This window comes from Notamacropus eugenii, chromosome 3, assembly GCF_028372415.1.
Source record: "Notamacropus eugenii isolate mMacEug1 chromosome 3, mMacEug1.pri_v2, whole genome shotgun sequence".
Classification (NCBI taxonomy): domain Eukaryota; kingdom Metazoa; phylum Chordata; class Mammalia; order Diprotodontia; family Macropodidae; genus Notamacropus; species Notamacropus eugenii.
Window position 1 is genome coordinate 7434621 of NC_092874.1, and position 17538 is coordinate 7452158.

A 17538-nucleotide genomic window follows, 5' to 3' on the forward strand; every position below is an offset into this window, starting at 1 on the left:
TCATGATGCATAATCTTGGCTTCTTAGAAAAGTGTAACGAAGTTGTATTTGGAGCTTTAAAAAGCTGAGATATTCTATTTTTTACATTCTCATGAAAAAGACATTCAGAGAAGGTCTTGCTCTTAGCAGATGAAACCCAGTTGTGTGCATACTTTTTTCTTTCTTTTTTGTTAAAAAAAGGAGAAAATAAAATGAATGCAAACTCTCTTATTAGAAAAAAGTTCTACATACCAGTCTCTGGATTCATGTTTATCGTATATAATTTGTTGCCTTCCTCCTCGGCCTCTCTCTTCTTCCCCTTCTCCCCCCACTCCAGGCAAACATAATGATTTGGACAAAACCAGAAAGAAGAGTGCTATGCATCTGGCTTCCTGGAGAGACAAAGGGTGTGTCATAGGTGAGGTTTCAATGAATTATTCTTGTAAGTGGCCATGAATTATAGATGGATGCATGGTTTGGTGCATTATTTTATCTCAAATTAGGCTCAGGTCATTGGGAAGGAAGAGGAGGCCTTGTAGCTGATCTGTGCAAGTGCTGGCAGCCAACGGTGGGTTGGGGCTAGTGAGATCTCCCTGGAAGAAGCAGATAATTAAGCAGCACCTTGCTTAATTGCCTTGCTTCTCTAGGCCTTTCTGAAAGGTTAGAGCTTACACATTTCAAAGTCCAGGTAATAAGAAAAAAGATGTAGTGACCTGAATAAAGTCTCTAACCTTTCTCATTCTCCAAGTTCTTTTATTTTATTTTTTCATACATTCAAAACCCTCTAATAACAGAGCCAGCCTTTACAATTAGGGCTTTGTGAAGCCCAAACACTTTTGTCAAATGGCTCATTTATCAATAATAATAATAATAGTAATTGCTGACATTCATATCATATGTTGATTTTCCCATTTACTCATATCAACAACCCTGCGAGGTCTATGCTAGAGCGATCACAGGTGTTATTATCCTTGACTTACAGATGAGGAAACCAAGGCTTAGAGTGGTTCAATGACTAGCCCCAGGTCATAGAACTAGTTTCAGCCAAAAATGGGATTTGAATTTGTCATCCCAATAATGAGCCCTGCTCTGTACCATACGGCCACTTTACTGCAAAATGAGCAGCTGGTAAAAAGTCTGTGTCAAAGACATGGATTGTGGCGGGGAAAGGATGTGTGGCCAAGAAGTGCCAGCTCAATGGGAACTCCTCCAAGATCCCGGGCTCCACCTCTTCTGCCACAGTCTGCTGAAGCTCTCCGCAAGTCTCGCATTTTCTCTCTAGGGAAGGGACATGAGACCCAAGTACATTTGTGTTGAGTGATCACTATACCCACCTTTGCAAACCTTTATCTCTTCCTTCTCTGACTTTTCATAGAGTGACAGAAATGTAAAAATCTGGTGTTTCTAGACTCAGAAATCAGTAATGTCCCATGGTGGGGAAGATCGGGAAGACATGAGTTCAAGGCCTGCTCCTCACACATACTGGCTGTGTATACTTTTGTCTGGGCAGAATTAGTAATTCATCTGGAGGTCCAATCAGTAATGAGATCACCATTCCAGGGGGTAAATGCCCTAAAGAAATGTGGTCCAAACAATCATCATGGTGCACAAATGGCAGTATGACTTAGGAAAGTGATTGACTGTCACCTGGGAGCTGGATTTCAAGAAGAGGACAATGCCAAAGTGACAAAGTGACCATCACATCCCAGAAGGAGCCTGGTTTGGATGGGAAATTCCAGAACCAGCCATGCCAAAGGACGCTTGGACTCTCGGGAGCTGTGCAAGGGAAACCTTGTAAACTAGGGGGGAAATGTCTGCCTCTACCTGTCCTCCCATGCTGAAGACAACGAGCCTTCTCTGTTCCTCTAAAATCCCTTCCCCATCAGCTGCCCAACTTCTGGACTCCTCTGACTCAGCATCATGACTTCCACCAAACATTCATCGTTGGGCATCTCACCATGCTGCAAGGTTGAACTTGCTGGTCCTGACATCTCCTTGGTCCCCTCTGGCTCTCTTATTGGACCCTCTGGCTGGAGGGTGGGGCCATGGGATCTGGGGCCTCCATTTGAAGAGGGGGTTCAGCACAATCCTCCCCTTTCTCACCAATTACCAGGCTTCTGAACTTCTCCATCATGCCCCCATATGGGTAGTGCTTAGTATATGTTTATTGACCGACTTATCCACAGCTCCAAGCAGGACCTCAGCATATTGTCAAAGTTTGTCAAGTAGACAAGCTAATTATTTTTTTCCACAGGTCAGCTAAAATACAAAGTATTCAATAATGAGAATGTTGCTCCAAGGAGGTAAATTGCTCCAGGGGCCTTAGAAACTCCTCCTCTATTATCTTCCTTAGGTCCTTCCTAGGCAACAGGATAACTTACTTCTCTCCTGGTGGCAAGCCCAACCAGAATTTCTCCTGTGCACCAGGCTCTATGACAAGGTTACCTCATTTTGGAATTAAGCACATGGTACAAGATCTTTTCTTTAAGCCCAGGAGATAAAATGCTCCAAATGAAGGTAATCACTTAGCTTCTAAAGGTAAAGTTCCATAACTCAGTTTGTGTGTATGTGTGTATGATTTCCTTTTCTTTTTGTGATTTCCCTTTCTATAAGACATTGAACTTGATGAAAAAATCATAGATGAGAGGGATGGCAATGTAGCATTTCCATTTTTTCCCCTTCCTTTGAGAATCTTGAAACTTCACAGTACAATGAATGATAAGGGAGCTAGGTTTTACTCCAATTCAACATTACAGGCTTTGATTCAGTAAGTGGCTACTGTAGGTACTGCAGTAAAGAACACAAAACACCAAAGGGAAACAAAGTCTCTGCCTTCAAGGAGCTTACAAGTCTAAAGAGGAGATGGGGCAAGTTTTATTCAGAAAAATGAATACAGATTGTGTAGGAAGGAAATAGCAAATCTTGGTGTAGAACACACATACACACACATACACATGCATATAAAAGCTGTGCTCATCTTGTGTGGGTGGGTAGGGTGGCATCAGAGAAGATTGCTAGCAGGAGGAGGTGAATCCTGGGAAGGGGAAATGGTCTATGCCAGGTCACCTGTAGGGAATGACAAGAAGCCAACGGACAGAAAAGAGGGGAAGTAACAGGAAATTCATCCAAGAAAGATGAGTGGGACACAGACCATGAAGAGCTGTAGATGGTGAACCCAGGAGTCTCCATTTCATTCCAGAGATCAAGGAAACCCCTAGAGTTTACTGAACAAGGGAGAGATGGGGTGTGGCCTGATACTTAGGAATAAAATTTGGTAGCTACATGGAAGTTGAATCAGAAGGCCAAGTATGAGTGAGGGCAGTGACAATGATTAAGAGGGGGGCCTGGATGTATTAAGCCAGTGGACACAGGGGCCTCTGCTGGGAAAGGATTAATGGGGGAGATGCTGGAGCAAGACTTGGCAGCTGAGTGGAAAAGGTGGTAAGGGCTGTGAAGAGCTACCTTGGGAGGACTAGAAGAAGAATGGTCTCCTCCACACATAGACTGAACCAAGGAGTATCACACTGGATTCCAACACCAACACTCATAGCTGCATAACCTCAGTTTCCTCATCTCTAAAGTGGGAGTGTCTTTACATGTAGTACAGCAACTATGCTGGAGGTTCTTGGAAGATCACATGAAGTGGCCTAGCATATAGTGGGCTGAATTTGCAGTCAGGTAGGTCTGAGTTTGAATCCTGCCTTAGACATATACAGGTGGTGTTTGACCCTGGGCAAATCACTAAATTCTGCAGGTTTCAGTTTCTTCATTGGTAAAATGAGAATGGTGGCACTGACGTCACAGCGTTGTTGTGAGAATCAAGTGAGACAAACACATGAAAAGCAGTTTGCAGCCCATATAAAAGCTATTAGGATTACTGTTACTGTTATATAAAATGCAGGGAAGTCTTAACATACAAGATAAATAACCCTTATTAGAAACTCTTAGATGTGCAGTAAATGTCAACATAAAAAGGAGGAGCACAAACCTTGCAGGAAAAAAAATGGGAATAAAATAAATTGTTCCATGAAAGCTTCACTAAGCTCCTGAACTATAATCCTTAACTGGAAAAAGAAGAAAATGAGATGAAAATTAATTGGATTAGAAACACAACCAAGAGGAGTCTCTATTTCCAATGCTGGTCCCTGAGGGATCTCTATCCTCATCTCAGGGATTCTTTGAAGACTGGTCAAAAGATCTATCAGCATTGGGAGGCTGTTTAATCCTAGTTAATAACAAAGGTAAATTAAACGTATCCATGAATAATCAAGAAGGGCTAGTTGGCAGACTTTAGCAAATGACCTCACAGAGCAATAAAATATATATCTTTTTAAAGTAAAAACTAGGAAATGAGTGCTAACATCTCTGAAGTGGGACGTTTCTAGATCAAAACCTTTACTAACTTCCAGTGTGGACGATGTTAGTTTGGAGATGGAAGTGATAGTTCTGAACCATTGAATCGAAGCTTTTTCACTTGATTTCATCATTCCCTCTTTTCCCTGGCTCCCTCTTTGACCTCGTAGTTCACAGAGGTAAAATGGGCAGAAGTTGAGACATCAGATGAATTTGTCTTCATGGATTTCACATAGAAAAGCTATGCCACTCCTGTTACTGTCACATGAGAAAGATGATTCATTAGACAGAAATTGTGTCCCTCTACCCTCTTATCCATCACACATAGGGTCATAAGTATTTGACACCGACTATATCCTTCAGAATACTGCGGAGTCTAGCCCAATGCTAAGGTTTACTTGGGGGAATCTCAAGCCACTAACACAAGTCCTTCTATTGTATCTTACAAAGCTAATCCCCAGGGTAACCATTTCTGCTGTCTTCAGCATTATTTTTTTTCTGAATTGAAGGCATCCAGTGCCTAAGAAGAAGAGTGGTCACAAGCCATTCTATATCATCAGAGATTTTTGGAATATGAGGTGGCATTCCAGCATAAGAAACAAAAGTAGGTTATTTCAACATTCTTTAGACACGAAAGGTAGAAAACCTATTCTCACTCTTGGGATCGTGATTCCTGATATTTCAATAATACTTTGAATTTATATAAAAGTGGAATCTTACTGGAGCTATGGGATCAACAATCCTATAAAATCAAGAACCCAGACATTGTTATCCTGATTTTAGAGATTAGGAAACAGAGGACCTGAGACAGGACTATTTGAACCCAAGTTTCTCCTGATTCTGTGTCCCTATAGGAGCCATCATCCCTTTTCTGGAAAGGATCAGAGGCTTAGGACAAGACAAGCTGAGCCTGGACATTTTGGGAAGACCATGGAAACCTTCCTCACCTGGCTGCTTTACTGGACTTTAGTCCCTGCTCTGCCCCATTTCTGATTTGACTCAGGACCCCTTCACCTGTCTTCCTAACAGCTTCATAGCTGGCCTGTTTTCTTTAGGACAGTCTTTCAAACCCTCCAAAGCAACTTCAATGTCCCTGGTGAGTTTAATCTCCAGGATCATCATCCTCATTGTCCTCAACCAACCTTCAGATACGATGGTCTCAAGGATTTCTGCCATCGTAGGTATCCTTTGGATGACCTCCAGTTTTCCAACATCATCCCTTAAATATTGATTCAGGAACTAAAAAAGGAATTCCCAATGTGGCTTGACCAGGACAGAGGGGATATGGGCTACCCCTTCTGTAACCCTGGCCCCTCATCCTCTTTTAATGCATTTTAGGATGGCATTACCTCATTTTCCTACAACTTCGTACTTTTAGCTTCTGTTAAGTCTGAAGTTTACTGAAAGCCCCAGTTCTTCACATACTAGAACACACTAACAGTAAAATATGAGTCTCTCTGGAGTTACACAGCCAGATTTGATAGGATTAGCCCTTCTGGAGTAGGGTCCTCCTTCCATCTTCACCAATAACTTGTGCATCAGTGACAGGTCCTAGACTTAATCTGCCATGTCACCACCAATTTTGGGATTGCTTCTCCACTTGTGTAGAGACTTTTCCAGTAATTGCTCCTCCAAACACTTTCCCAATCACAAAGAGCCAAGTGCACTTTTCCCACTTCATGCCCCTCACTGCCTTTGAAGTTCAGGAGTGGCCAGGAAAAAGGAAGGTGAGAAGTGCCAAAAGCTGCCTCCTGACCTTTGCACTCTCTGTGTGTTTGGAGAAGGAGTTACTGAACAAATATTCCATTCACCACGCAGCTTGTCCCTTCAGAGTGAGATGTTTGCACATTACCCATCACCCAAGCTGCTGTGGAGGCTCTTCAGAAATCTTGCCCAGTGGCTGAGGGAAACTGGATCTGCTTTGACTTTCATCCAGCAGCCCATTAACTTGGGTCAAGGACTCCAGCAGGTTGGAGGCCAAACTCTGATTCACTTTCATGGGAAGCTTCCTCCCTCCTTCACTCGCCATTTCTCTACAACAGTCTCTAAGCAAGCACGGTGGCCCATGAGTGGTAGCCTCAGGTTCATTCCTTATGGAGCAATAGTACTTCATTACATTCACATGGAGGAAATCATTACCCATCAGAGATTCAAACATGGATTATGATAAGGAAGGAAAGAAAAGTCAGCCTGTGGTGGTCAACTCGGGGCTCCAAGGAGAGGCATGGAATTGCCTTGGTTTTAGCTTTCTGCTCTTGTCTTGTAGGCTTGATGACCAGGCCCTTGTGCGCTCCTGCAGTTTGTCCAAGAGGAGGAATCATCCTGTAGAGAATACTTAGTCATTCCCTCAGGCAGACCCAGATTCTCCCACTCTACCTCCTGCTTCTCCCCATTCATAAGGCCATTTGACCCAAACAAAGGAGAGAGATTCAGCCCCAGAACATGCTGGGATCCCGTGGGGAGGCCTATGGCCTTGGCTTCCCTAATACCAGCTCTTATCCACAAAGCTGGTTGGAGAGTAAGGGAGAGTGAGTCCATCAAGTGCTTTCCTCAAAGTTATCCTGTGAGGGAGGTAGTTGGGCAGACTTCTGCCCATTGCACCCAAGAGGAAGGTTAGGATCACATGGGCTTAGCAATTCTGGGCTCGCCCAGCAAGAGAGGGAGGGAAGAACAATAACTTTAACCTAGGTCTTCTAACCCAATCCACTCACTTATTCTAAGGCCCAGGGCTAGCAATGGATTCTACCCAGATCTGGGTAGAATCCATTGCTAGCCCTGGCCCACCACAGGTACCATGGTACTTCTCTGGCTGGCTTTGAGGAGTTCTGAATCACACATCTAGAACAATCAAGTCACCAGAATGAGAATCTTGGTGAAATCATCCCCAAGTTCAGCCAGCTTCCAATGCAGGCTAATCCTGAAAGTCTGTGACTAACTCATTTTGTGAATGCACTGGGCCATCCAAATTATGGGAAATAGTTCCTTTGACCTCAGTCAGCAACCTGAAAACCTCAGAACACTTAAGAGCTTTGTAAACAAAGAGAGTAAACTCTACATGGAAGGCAAGGCTGCAGAACTTCCCGGACTCATTCATTCATTCATCAAGCAATTTTTTTCTTTCTTTTTTATTATTATTAACATCTCAATTAATCCTCACAACCACTCTATGAGGTAGGTGCTTTTATTATCCCCATCTAACAGATAGTGGAAACAAGTTCAGAGATTCTAAATAAATTGTCCAGAGTCACACAGAGAGTAAGTTGGTCAAAGGAGCCCTAATGTGTGGTGGTGGAAGATGAATATGGGGTTTCTTACTCTCATTTCCCGCGGTTATTTTTCTTTAAAATATAAATGTGTGTGTGTGTATTTAGTTTCCAACATTCACTTTTATAAGATTTTAAGTTTTAAATTTTCTCCCTCTCCTTCTTCTCCCCAAAATACTGTGTAATCTCATATAGAGTATACATCATACTGCATCATATTAAATCATTACAATCATATTAAACCTATGCTCATATTAGTCATATGGTAAAGAAGAATTAGAACCGAAGGGAAAAACCATGAGAAAGATAAATAAACAAACACATAGGAAAAACAGTATGCTTTGATGTGCATTCAGACTCCCAAGTTCTTTCCCTGTATGTGGATAGCATTTTCCATCATGACTGTTTTGATTTTGTTTCAGATCATTACACTGCTAAGCAGAGATGAGTCTATTAAACTTGCTCATTCAATAATATTGCAGTTACTACGTACAGTGTTCCCCTGGTTCTGCTCACTTCACTTAGCATCAGCTCATGGATGTCTCTCCAAATTTTTTTTTTTCTGAAATCCACCTGTTCATCATTCCTTAGGCAACAACAGTATTTCATTCCATTTACATGCCACAACTTGTTCAACCATTCATTAATTAGTGGGCATCTCCTCAATTTCTAATTCTTTGCTACCACAAAAAGATCTGCTATAAATATTTTTGTACATGTGAGTCCTTTTCCTATTTTTATGATCTCTTTGGAATACAGCCCTAGAAGCAGCATTTCTGGGTCAAAAGGAATACACAGTTTTATAGCCCTTTGGGCATAGTTCAAATTGCTTTCCAGAATGTTTGGATCAGTTTACAACTCCAACAACAATGCATTAGTGCTCCAATTTTCCCACATCTTCTCCAGCTTTTATCATTTTCCTGCTTCGTCATGTTGGTCAATCCTATAGGTGTGATGTGGTAACTCAGAGCTGTTTTGATTTACATCTCTCTAATCAACGGTGATTTAGAGCATTTTTTCACATGACTATCGATAGCTTTGATTTCTCCATCTGAAAGCTGCCTCTTCACATCCTTTGACCATTTATCAGTTGTCATTTCCCACAGTTCTTGCAGCCTCCCAGGGTCTCCCCTGAGAAAGTCAGGCTCTGTTGCCCCTGTTGGATGGTGAACCCTGGAATTTCTAAGGCTCAAGATAAGGCAGATTTTTTTTGGTGCCATGTCCAGGTTTTTTTGGACAATACCACAGGTAACAAAGGGACATTGGTGCTCAATAAATGCTTGGTGATTTTAGAACCTGATCATCACCTTTCTCCTTACTTCCTGTGCCAGTGTGGATCAATCACAATTTCTCTGACCTTCTGAATATGAAGGGGCTGAGCAAAATGATCAGTCTATACCATGGTAACTTGAGCCCTATGATGTGATCTAGAAACCTAGGACTATGTGGTTTCCCTGATTAAACAGATGTTTCTTATAGCAAGTGTTGTGTCAGTGGGACAGTGCAAACAGAATCTAGATTTCTGAGGCTGGAAATTCAAGGGGAAAATGACTTCTAAGCAAATAATAAAATGGTGACTTGGAAAAGACTGAATAAAGTGTTCATACTAGTTATCTGAGAGGGTTGGCTATGTTCGTAATATGAGAAAGCAGGAGACAGCTAGAGAGAACAGAAGGGACAAGGCAAGTTTTTCTCAAGATCATGGTGATCTAGTTATGCTTGAAGGCGAAGGAGAAGAAAGAGGAAGAGAAGGAGGAGAAAGAGGAAGAGGAAGAAGCCATAGTAGAAGAAGCAGAAGGAATAGCAGCCCATGGAAAAGGAGAGATCTGTAATGTTGGAGAGTCTGAAGATAACTGAAGGAGACAAGTTCCAATAGAATGCTAGTTCAATTGGCCCATAGGTTGCCCCATTAGTTCTGGAGGTGATCTGGATGGCCACAGTATAGACTTGGGGCAGGTGGGAAAGGAACCAGTGTAGGTTACAAAGTCTTGTTACCTCCCCTCATCTGCTCCATAGACCTTTATCCAATAAAGCATTTCACTGAGTTGACTCTCCACAAAGTGGGGTCTTCTACAGGAATGGGAGCCGTGAAGCATTATTGCATTCTGGCTTCTTGAAATGCTTTGGGCAGCTTTGCTCTTTGGAAAAACAAAATCAGCAAATTCGTTTTCCTCAGGCTCTCCTAATTAGAGCTCTTTGTGTTTGGCCAGTGGACAATAGTCAAGCATTCCAAGTGAAAATTCTGCCTGGCTTGGTTTGTTTTTCCTCTGCTATTTTCAATGTTTGTTGTTAAACTATGACACTTAACCAGTTTCTTAATGCCCCTCTCTGTATCATACAAAGTGTGTTTGTGTGCATTGTTTCATGGCCTTCTGAGAAATAAATCTCAGGTTATTTTGAAATTCTGCATGCTTATAGCAGTCGCCCACTCAAGGCTTCATGAATTTTTCCAAACCACCCCCCTCTGCTTGGAACAGCCTCCTAATTAATATACATCAGGACACCTTGCTCTTCTCCTTCAAAAACTCTTAAAAAGCCATCTGTTCCAGGAGGCATTCCAGCTATCAGAGCCACTAACAGCTCTGCTGTGTTCCTCTTCCCACCCGATCAGTGCTACATAGACTAAAATGAATACTTCAGGACTGACATCCAGCTCTGGACATGTCAAGGTGGCATCCTACATTGTTTTTCTGATAAAAGTAGCCAAGATCCCCAAGAGGGCACTATTCTCTTCTCATGACATTCGACTATTATCACCAAAGACAGCAGCAGCTCCCTTTGTAAAACCATAATAAGACAGAAGAAGGAAATTTAATCAACTGAACATTCCCATACGACTGGACCACTGGATCACAACAGTCATCACGGGTTCTCCAATCCAAGAACTCCCCCAAGGAGAAGATCTCAACACAACCATCCAGCATGGCATTTCCTTGGAAGATACCATTTAATATTTAAAAGCAAGATTTTGTAGTCATTTACAGTGGATAGACTGACCCTGTCCAGGTTCAGAGCAAATGAGTCTCTAATTTTGATCATGGAACTAATTTAAAAGAATTGTTCCATGGAATTACAGGTGTCAGTATCCCTGTGGATCTATTCAATCCCTATCCTTCAAAAACTGCAGATGCATAATGGCTCCAAGGTACCAGCAGACACCAATAAACTTAAAGACTCTGGCTGAGAGACTTTAGACCCAGACTGTGGGTGCTCAGAGTGGATCTAGAGGAGCTCCCGTTAAATAAGATCCTGGTGGCCTTGACAATTTGCATTTCCATTAGTAAATTATTTCTAACAATATTTCAAAGACTTTGAAAAGTAGATATTTTAGATGTTAACAGTTTGGGTTAACTGGTTCCTTTTGTGTTAGCTAGGTGATAATGCTTCCTATTCTAAATACTGAATATAAGAGAAAAAAAGGTAAAATCATTCTTCCATGAGCTCACATTCTAGTAGGGGAGCCAACATGTAAAAAACTAGTGACATAAAAATAGACAGCTTCTGGGCCCAGAAGAGTCAATAGTTAAATATTCAACTTGAGCACTGATACCTCAGAAATCAGTAAATGCTATGAATAAGGGCTTGATTTTTTTTATTGATTGTCTAGATTTGAGAGGAATGGAGAAAATGATAATAATAGATATAAAACTTAAAAGTGCACTGTGCACTTTCCCCCCTCCAAAGAACCAGATGTTAAATATGTCCAGCATGCCTCTGGGTCACAAGAAGCCAGCATTGGATGGCAAGGCCAAGGTTGGGAGGCTAGGCAATTGGGGGAGGGTGGTGCCCTCAGTAGCAATAGGGAAGTTGGGAAAGAGAACAACACTGAGAGAAAGAGAAGCAATGCTTTTTCGGACATCATTGCTTTAAATGCCTAGAGATCATTCACAATATCCAAGAAGCAGCTGGAGGTGCCTGACCTGAGCTTGGGAGAGAGACCAAGGCTGAATGTCCAGGTGTAAGAGACTTACTTGCATGGCCCTGGTATCTGCATTTGGGGGAGGCTAGAAAATGGCCAAGTGAATTATGGAGCAAAGAGTCCGGAGCAAAGGCCAAGCTCTGGGGGCTGCTTCCAGGAGCTGGACAGAGCATGGGTGAAGAATATGGAAAGGAGGTGAAGAAGGAGTAGTCAGAGATATGGGAGCAGAGCTGAGAAAGAGCAGTCAGGAAAACCAAGAGAGGCGCATGTGGTCAGGAGAAGGGGATGAACCAGGTAAAATGGTACAGAGGATGCAGGAGGATCAGAACTGAGAAAAGGCAATGAGACCAAGGAGCCAGGATACTGGGAAGCTAGGGGGCATCACAGGGCACAGAGTGCAGTCATCTTCATGAGTTCAAATCCATCTTCAGACACTTCCTACCTGGGTGACACTGGACAAGTCACTTAACCTTGCCTGCCTCAGCTTTCCCATCTGTAAAGTAGGTTGGAGAAGGAAATGGGAAACTACTCCATTATCTCTGACAAGAAGACCCCCAGTGGAGTCACAAAGAGTCAGGTATGACTGAACTAGGACGTTATTGATAATTTTGGAAAGGACAAGAATGACTGAATGAAATAGGAAGAAAAAGGCCCTAGTGCAGATGGCATTCTAGGGTTTAGAGAGAAGGGGAAGAGAAATAAGACTAATGGCTAATGGGTATGGTTAGATTAAGAGAGAGACAGAGCAGTCATGGGAATGAGAAAAAGAGAGACGAGAGGGAGAAGGGGAAGGAGAGAGAGGGTGGGGGATGTGGGAGGGAGGGAGAGAGAGAGAGGGAGAGGGAGAGAGGGAGAGAGATATCAGAGGCTTGTCTAAAGAATTGTGCCTTGGCATGGAGATGGCGTGCCTCTTCATCTGAGAGTAGACTTAAGGAAAGGATGGTAGAAGATGTAGGGCTGAGTGAGATGAGAAAGGGAAGCTCTCAGTACATGGCCTCCATTTCTTCTGGTTAGGATGAAGTATGAAGTGGGGTCTTTGGTTGGGAGCCTCAGGGGACACTGGGGTCATGGGAAGCCAAGGAGGAATAAATCGGTTTGTAGTAGGCCCCGTGGAGTGTGAAGAATCTCAGAGTCTTTGATTCTGTGAAATATGAGAACACTGAACACAAGTGGAGGTGGGACTTTCCTCCTGTTCTGCAAGGTCACCATCATTGTCATCATCATGCCATCACCGTCACTGCCATTGATCTTCATTCACTGCCAGACAAGGCCCCTTAAGCTATGAAAGATACATTTAGGGCACCATTTCATGGCACATTCACTAGAAACCTAGGCCTCAGTGCTACTACTGTTGCTCCTATTTTAGAGACAAGAAACAGATTCAGAGAAATGACGGGTCATACAGTCAGAGGTAGGATTTGAACTCAGATCCTCCTGACTCCAGCCCCATTGAATCATCAAATACTTCCAAGTGCCCTCAGTGCTACTCCTATTATCTGAGCACAGAGAGCAACTACTGTCTTCAAAGACCTTCCTTAGAGTCAAAGGGTCACACTTACAGCTGCAGGAACATCAAATCACCACACCCTCACCCTTGTCTGACATATGAGGAGACTCATGGAGTCCTTGCTGGGTGCAGTGATGGGTCCAAGGTAACAGGGAGCAAGATGTCTTATTTATTCCCTCCCTGACTGCCCTACTCCCCACGAGGCCTTGGTAATTAATCTCTATTTCAAGGGCCTAGGACTGTGTTTTAAACAAGGAAGCTGCTTAAAATCTATTTCTTGAGTTGAATGGACCAGATCCCCTATGAGGAACTTTTCAGATCCTGACTTTGTCTTATGATGTGTAAGATTTGCATCATCTGCAAATTCTGATGAGCATGTGACCCACAATTTTATCCAGGTCATTGATAAAAATGTTATCAAATGGCATAAAGCTCTGCATAGGTCCCTGGGTCACTCCACTGGAGACCTCCTACCAAAGGGCACTGAACCATCATCAATGGTTACTCTTTGAGTCTGAATGTTTAAACAATTCTAAGTTCCTATAACTAATCTTAGTCTTAGCCCAAATAGGCAAAGCAGCTCACATCTCTTGCTCATCAGACAGAATGGGATCCACTGTTATGCTAACACAGAAAGAAAAGAAATGGATTTGGTAACATAGAATCGGGTGGAATTCATGTGATCACTTAATAATTACTAAATATTTTTCTAGAAGTTCAGTAAGCACCTTTTAATAATACATTTGCCCTTGTTTTTATGAAGACTTTTCTTCCAATGGAACCGACTTTTCACTTCTCCACTTGCAACTCCACCTCTGAGTTTCCTGTGTACCAAACCGTTCTTCATCCTGTTAAAAGAACCTTGTAAGAAGATTTCACATGTTGTGTGTCTGCTGAAGGCACACTGGGCATTCCATATTCTGGTATGAGAAATAGATTTTAAGAAGTATTTTTTAATATTATCAGACTCTACAGGAAAATGATTTGCCCTTAGCTATGCAAACATAAAGCAGACAGGCTTTAAGGAATTACAGGATGGTTGAACAAATTCAGGGAATGTGCTCCTGCCAGCCCTAAGGCAATGAAAAGATCGGCCTTTAAAAAAAAAAATCATTCCATGTTTATTTTTTTTTATAAACTGTGTTTTTACTCTTCCAAATTAAAAACATTCTTATTATATGGTGCTCTTAGGCACTCAGATGTGGCATCTATAAATGCATTTAATTCGTGTTTAATGTAAGGATAATATTGAAATGTAATCACTTGCAGTATCCTTGACGATATCTTGTGCTCTCAACAGCAATGAAAATTGAGGGTGTTAATTTACACATACAAGATGATTTCATGCGACTTATCAAAGATTAAATGGTACAATCAGTAATGACAGTGGAAGAAATTAAATCAGGATATGAATGAGCCTGGGGTTGGCTTGTAGGTGTTCCAGCAAAGCCTAATCCTCCTGCTTTCACTGATGAGTTAATCACTCCTCATAGTCTTTGTCAAATGTTAACCTTTACAAGAGTCCTGTTGGCTTAAGACGACCGTGATAGCTTAGCAGGATTCATTTTAAAGACCATGTAGAGAACTCTTTTTTACAGGTTTTAATTATTTTGAAGTTTATCTAAAGGGGAAAATATATTTTAACAAGCATCCACCCAAGTGGTGGGAGCACATCATTCTAATCTGCAAAGCTAATTATCACCTTCTTATGGAACACAAGGAACAACTTTGGAAGCAAATTAATGTAGCCTATCAGTGGGACAGTTTGTCACTTTATTAAATAACCATCATCTTTCCAAATAAAATTGTGATAAGCTTCATTGTAGGAAGCAAAGAGAGAAGACCCCCTCACACCATTACACATTAAAATTAACTTCCCACAGTTTCTTGAACGGTTTATTAAGCATTCATTGTGTTGGATCATGAAGTACAAATGGCAGAATTAAATGCTTTTTAAACTCTAAGGAGCAAATATGTTTCATATCAATATTTTTTAAAACCCTCTCACATGATGGACCATTCCACAGATGTGCCCAACTCTTACTCCAAGTAAGACAGAAAATGGACTAGTCCAGTGATTCCAGCAGGTAACTCTAGAGCACCCAGAATTATGAGGAATCAATTCTTAGTGAGGAATTACTAGCCCTTGTTATTAATTGTAGGATTTCAAGCAAGCACATAGTCGAACAGCTGAAACTTTTACTCACAGACAACAGAAATTTCTATATGTTCCAAACCTTGTTAAGAATGTGAAGGGCACACAAATCATCCTAAACCTGAATTACAAACTATCCGCCATGTGTTTTTGTAACACAATTCTACGAAGGCATTCAGTCCTCTTAAAGGAAAACCATAAAGAATGAGGATGGTAAGAGTCTATGGTCCTGAAAGGAGGTCAGAGGTCCACCCTCATCTCTGGAGATTCCCAGTTTTGTTTTCCTCTATCTTAGACTCTCAGCCTGGGACTCAGGCTTATTATACACATCCCTGGCTCCACATTTGAGCCACAACCTAGTAGATACGTGGGTGCTGGTGCTACTAGTAGTGATGCGATTAGGCAAAGGGGAGACCAGTATACTCAGAGTCTGCCTGCAGCAAAATGCTATTTACATCTCAGATTCAAAGTGTAGAAGTTCAGCAGATGGGACCCTAGGCTCTTTAATTAGTAGATGTGCTCTGAGTGCACAGATGGCCTCTGACCCTCCCCAGCATACACACATGTACATACACACACACACATACATACACACATGCACATTGTTCAGTCTGGGTGGTATTCAAAGGCAAGTGAAGCTCCCCTTGGCAAAGAAAGGGATGATGAGTGTTAATATCTCCCTGCTTGTCCATGATGAAATCCAGACTTCACAAGGATTCTGCCTCCCCTAGGAAAGCCGTCCCAGGCTCTCAGAACATGCCCTGATCCCCTTAGTGGACATGTGCACCAGAGCCCTCTGCTGGCCCCAGTCCCAGGTTTGCCTTAAACACCAAGGACAGAAAAGCTGTCACCTATCCATGGTTTATTGGCAAGAGTTCACAAGACCCAGGTCCCGCTGGGCATCCTTGCATCTTCCAAGGTCTTCAGGGCCTGGTCCTCTGAGCACGTCAGCCTCTTTTTAGATTACTGCCCATGGAAACCACAGTCAAAAAGAATTGCTAAATTGTGATGACTTTATTTGGGCATGTTTTAAAGTTAAGGCTTTATGAGGAAGGCACACAGAGAAATGATGACCCAATGTAGATTATGGCAGTCATTTTTCCGGTTATTTCTAAGGCAAAATATGCTTTGAACAATCCTGTCTGAGACTCATTAAGCTTTCAATAATTAGTCTAAATTCTGCTAGAACGCAGAGTACAGTAGATATTATCAAAGAAGTCCCCACAAGACCCTTAGACATGACACTGCCCTGACCTTTTGTCCATTTAAAAAATTAAATGTTTTATTAACTACTTAACATTGGACACCAATACAAGCAAAGCTCCTTTTTGAGTATTTACGTGTAAATTAATTTCTCCCTTTAAAGAATTACAACTTTTCTGTCACTTCTTGCAAGTTCCTATCAGTTTTCTGTTTTTTTCAATTTATTTGAATAGTTTTATTTAATCTTTAATTTATTAATAAAACAAGGGTTCCTATAACATATGATAATAAAAAAGATGATTACACATGAAACTGCCAATCAGTTATGTACAATTTGCTGTTATTTTAAATATATTATAAAGTTCTCATCTAAATTTCTTTTTTTCTTTTTCTTTTCATTCCCCAACCACCACCATAGAGATGACACCATTAGACATAAATAGGTTCCTGTTCTATGGTTTCTTATTGTGAACTCTGTTCTGATGATTCTGCCGTGTTCAGTTTACATTATTTCATAAGTATCTTTTTGGAATTTTCTGTATTGATCACACTTGTCTACTTTGATGACATTAGTATATTCCCTTCTCCTTTCCCAGGGTCTCTCCCAAAGGAGGTCCCTTCTCCTTTTAAAGGCCAACCCTTCAACATGTATCCTTGATCCCATCCCTTCCTGCCTCCTCCACAACTTGGGCCCTCAATCTTCCTCTTCTCTCTTGGACTTGAATCATCAACAGCTTACTTCCTTACTGCCTGCTTCAAATATGCTCAAGTCTTTCTCATCCTTACAAAATAATCCATGTCTAGACCTAGTTTCTGCCCTGACCTTCCTTCCCATGTCCCCGATGGCCTTGCCTAGTGGACATTTTAAGTTGAATGGATGTACAAACACATACACCTGGTCATACATACATACACATGCACACACATATATTCACACACACACATATATATTTATATGTGTTTTATGTGGATGTATAGACATAAACACACATTCATGTTTTTACGTTCTATGTATACAACAATGCAGTGACTCCTTCATACTTTGATACGTTGTGCTTGTGTCTCTGTTGCTTAGCACCTTTACTGGTACTAGATGGTTCTTAATAAATATTAATTGATTAATTAAGGCACCACAAGTTCTGTTTTAACCATTCTGCTA

At 41.7% G+C, this 17538-nt stretch overlaps 1 protein-coding gene across 8 annotated transcripts in view; it reads right to left on the reverse strand.

Moving 5' to 3' along the window:
* Positions 1-17538, reverse strand: part of DGKB (diacylglycerol kinase beta) — a 686362-nt gene that overhangs the window by 244650 nt on the left and 424174 nt on the right. Inside the window, exon 21 of one of the 8 annotated variants that reach the window (XM_072650813.1) lies at positions 12323-13869. The exons of the other annotated variants lie outside the window; for them this stretch is intronic. Within the exon in view, the coding sequence (XP_072506914.1) occupies positions 13731-13869 (139 nt within the window). The 3' untranslated portion in view covers positions 12323-13730. Of the gene's footprint in view, positions 1-12322; positions 13870-17538 lie in introns of those variants that run through there. 8 annotated transcript variants of the gene reach the window in all.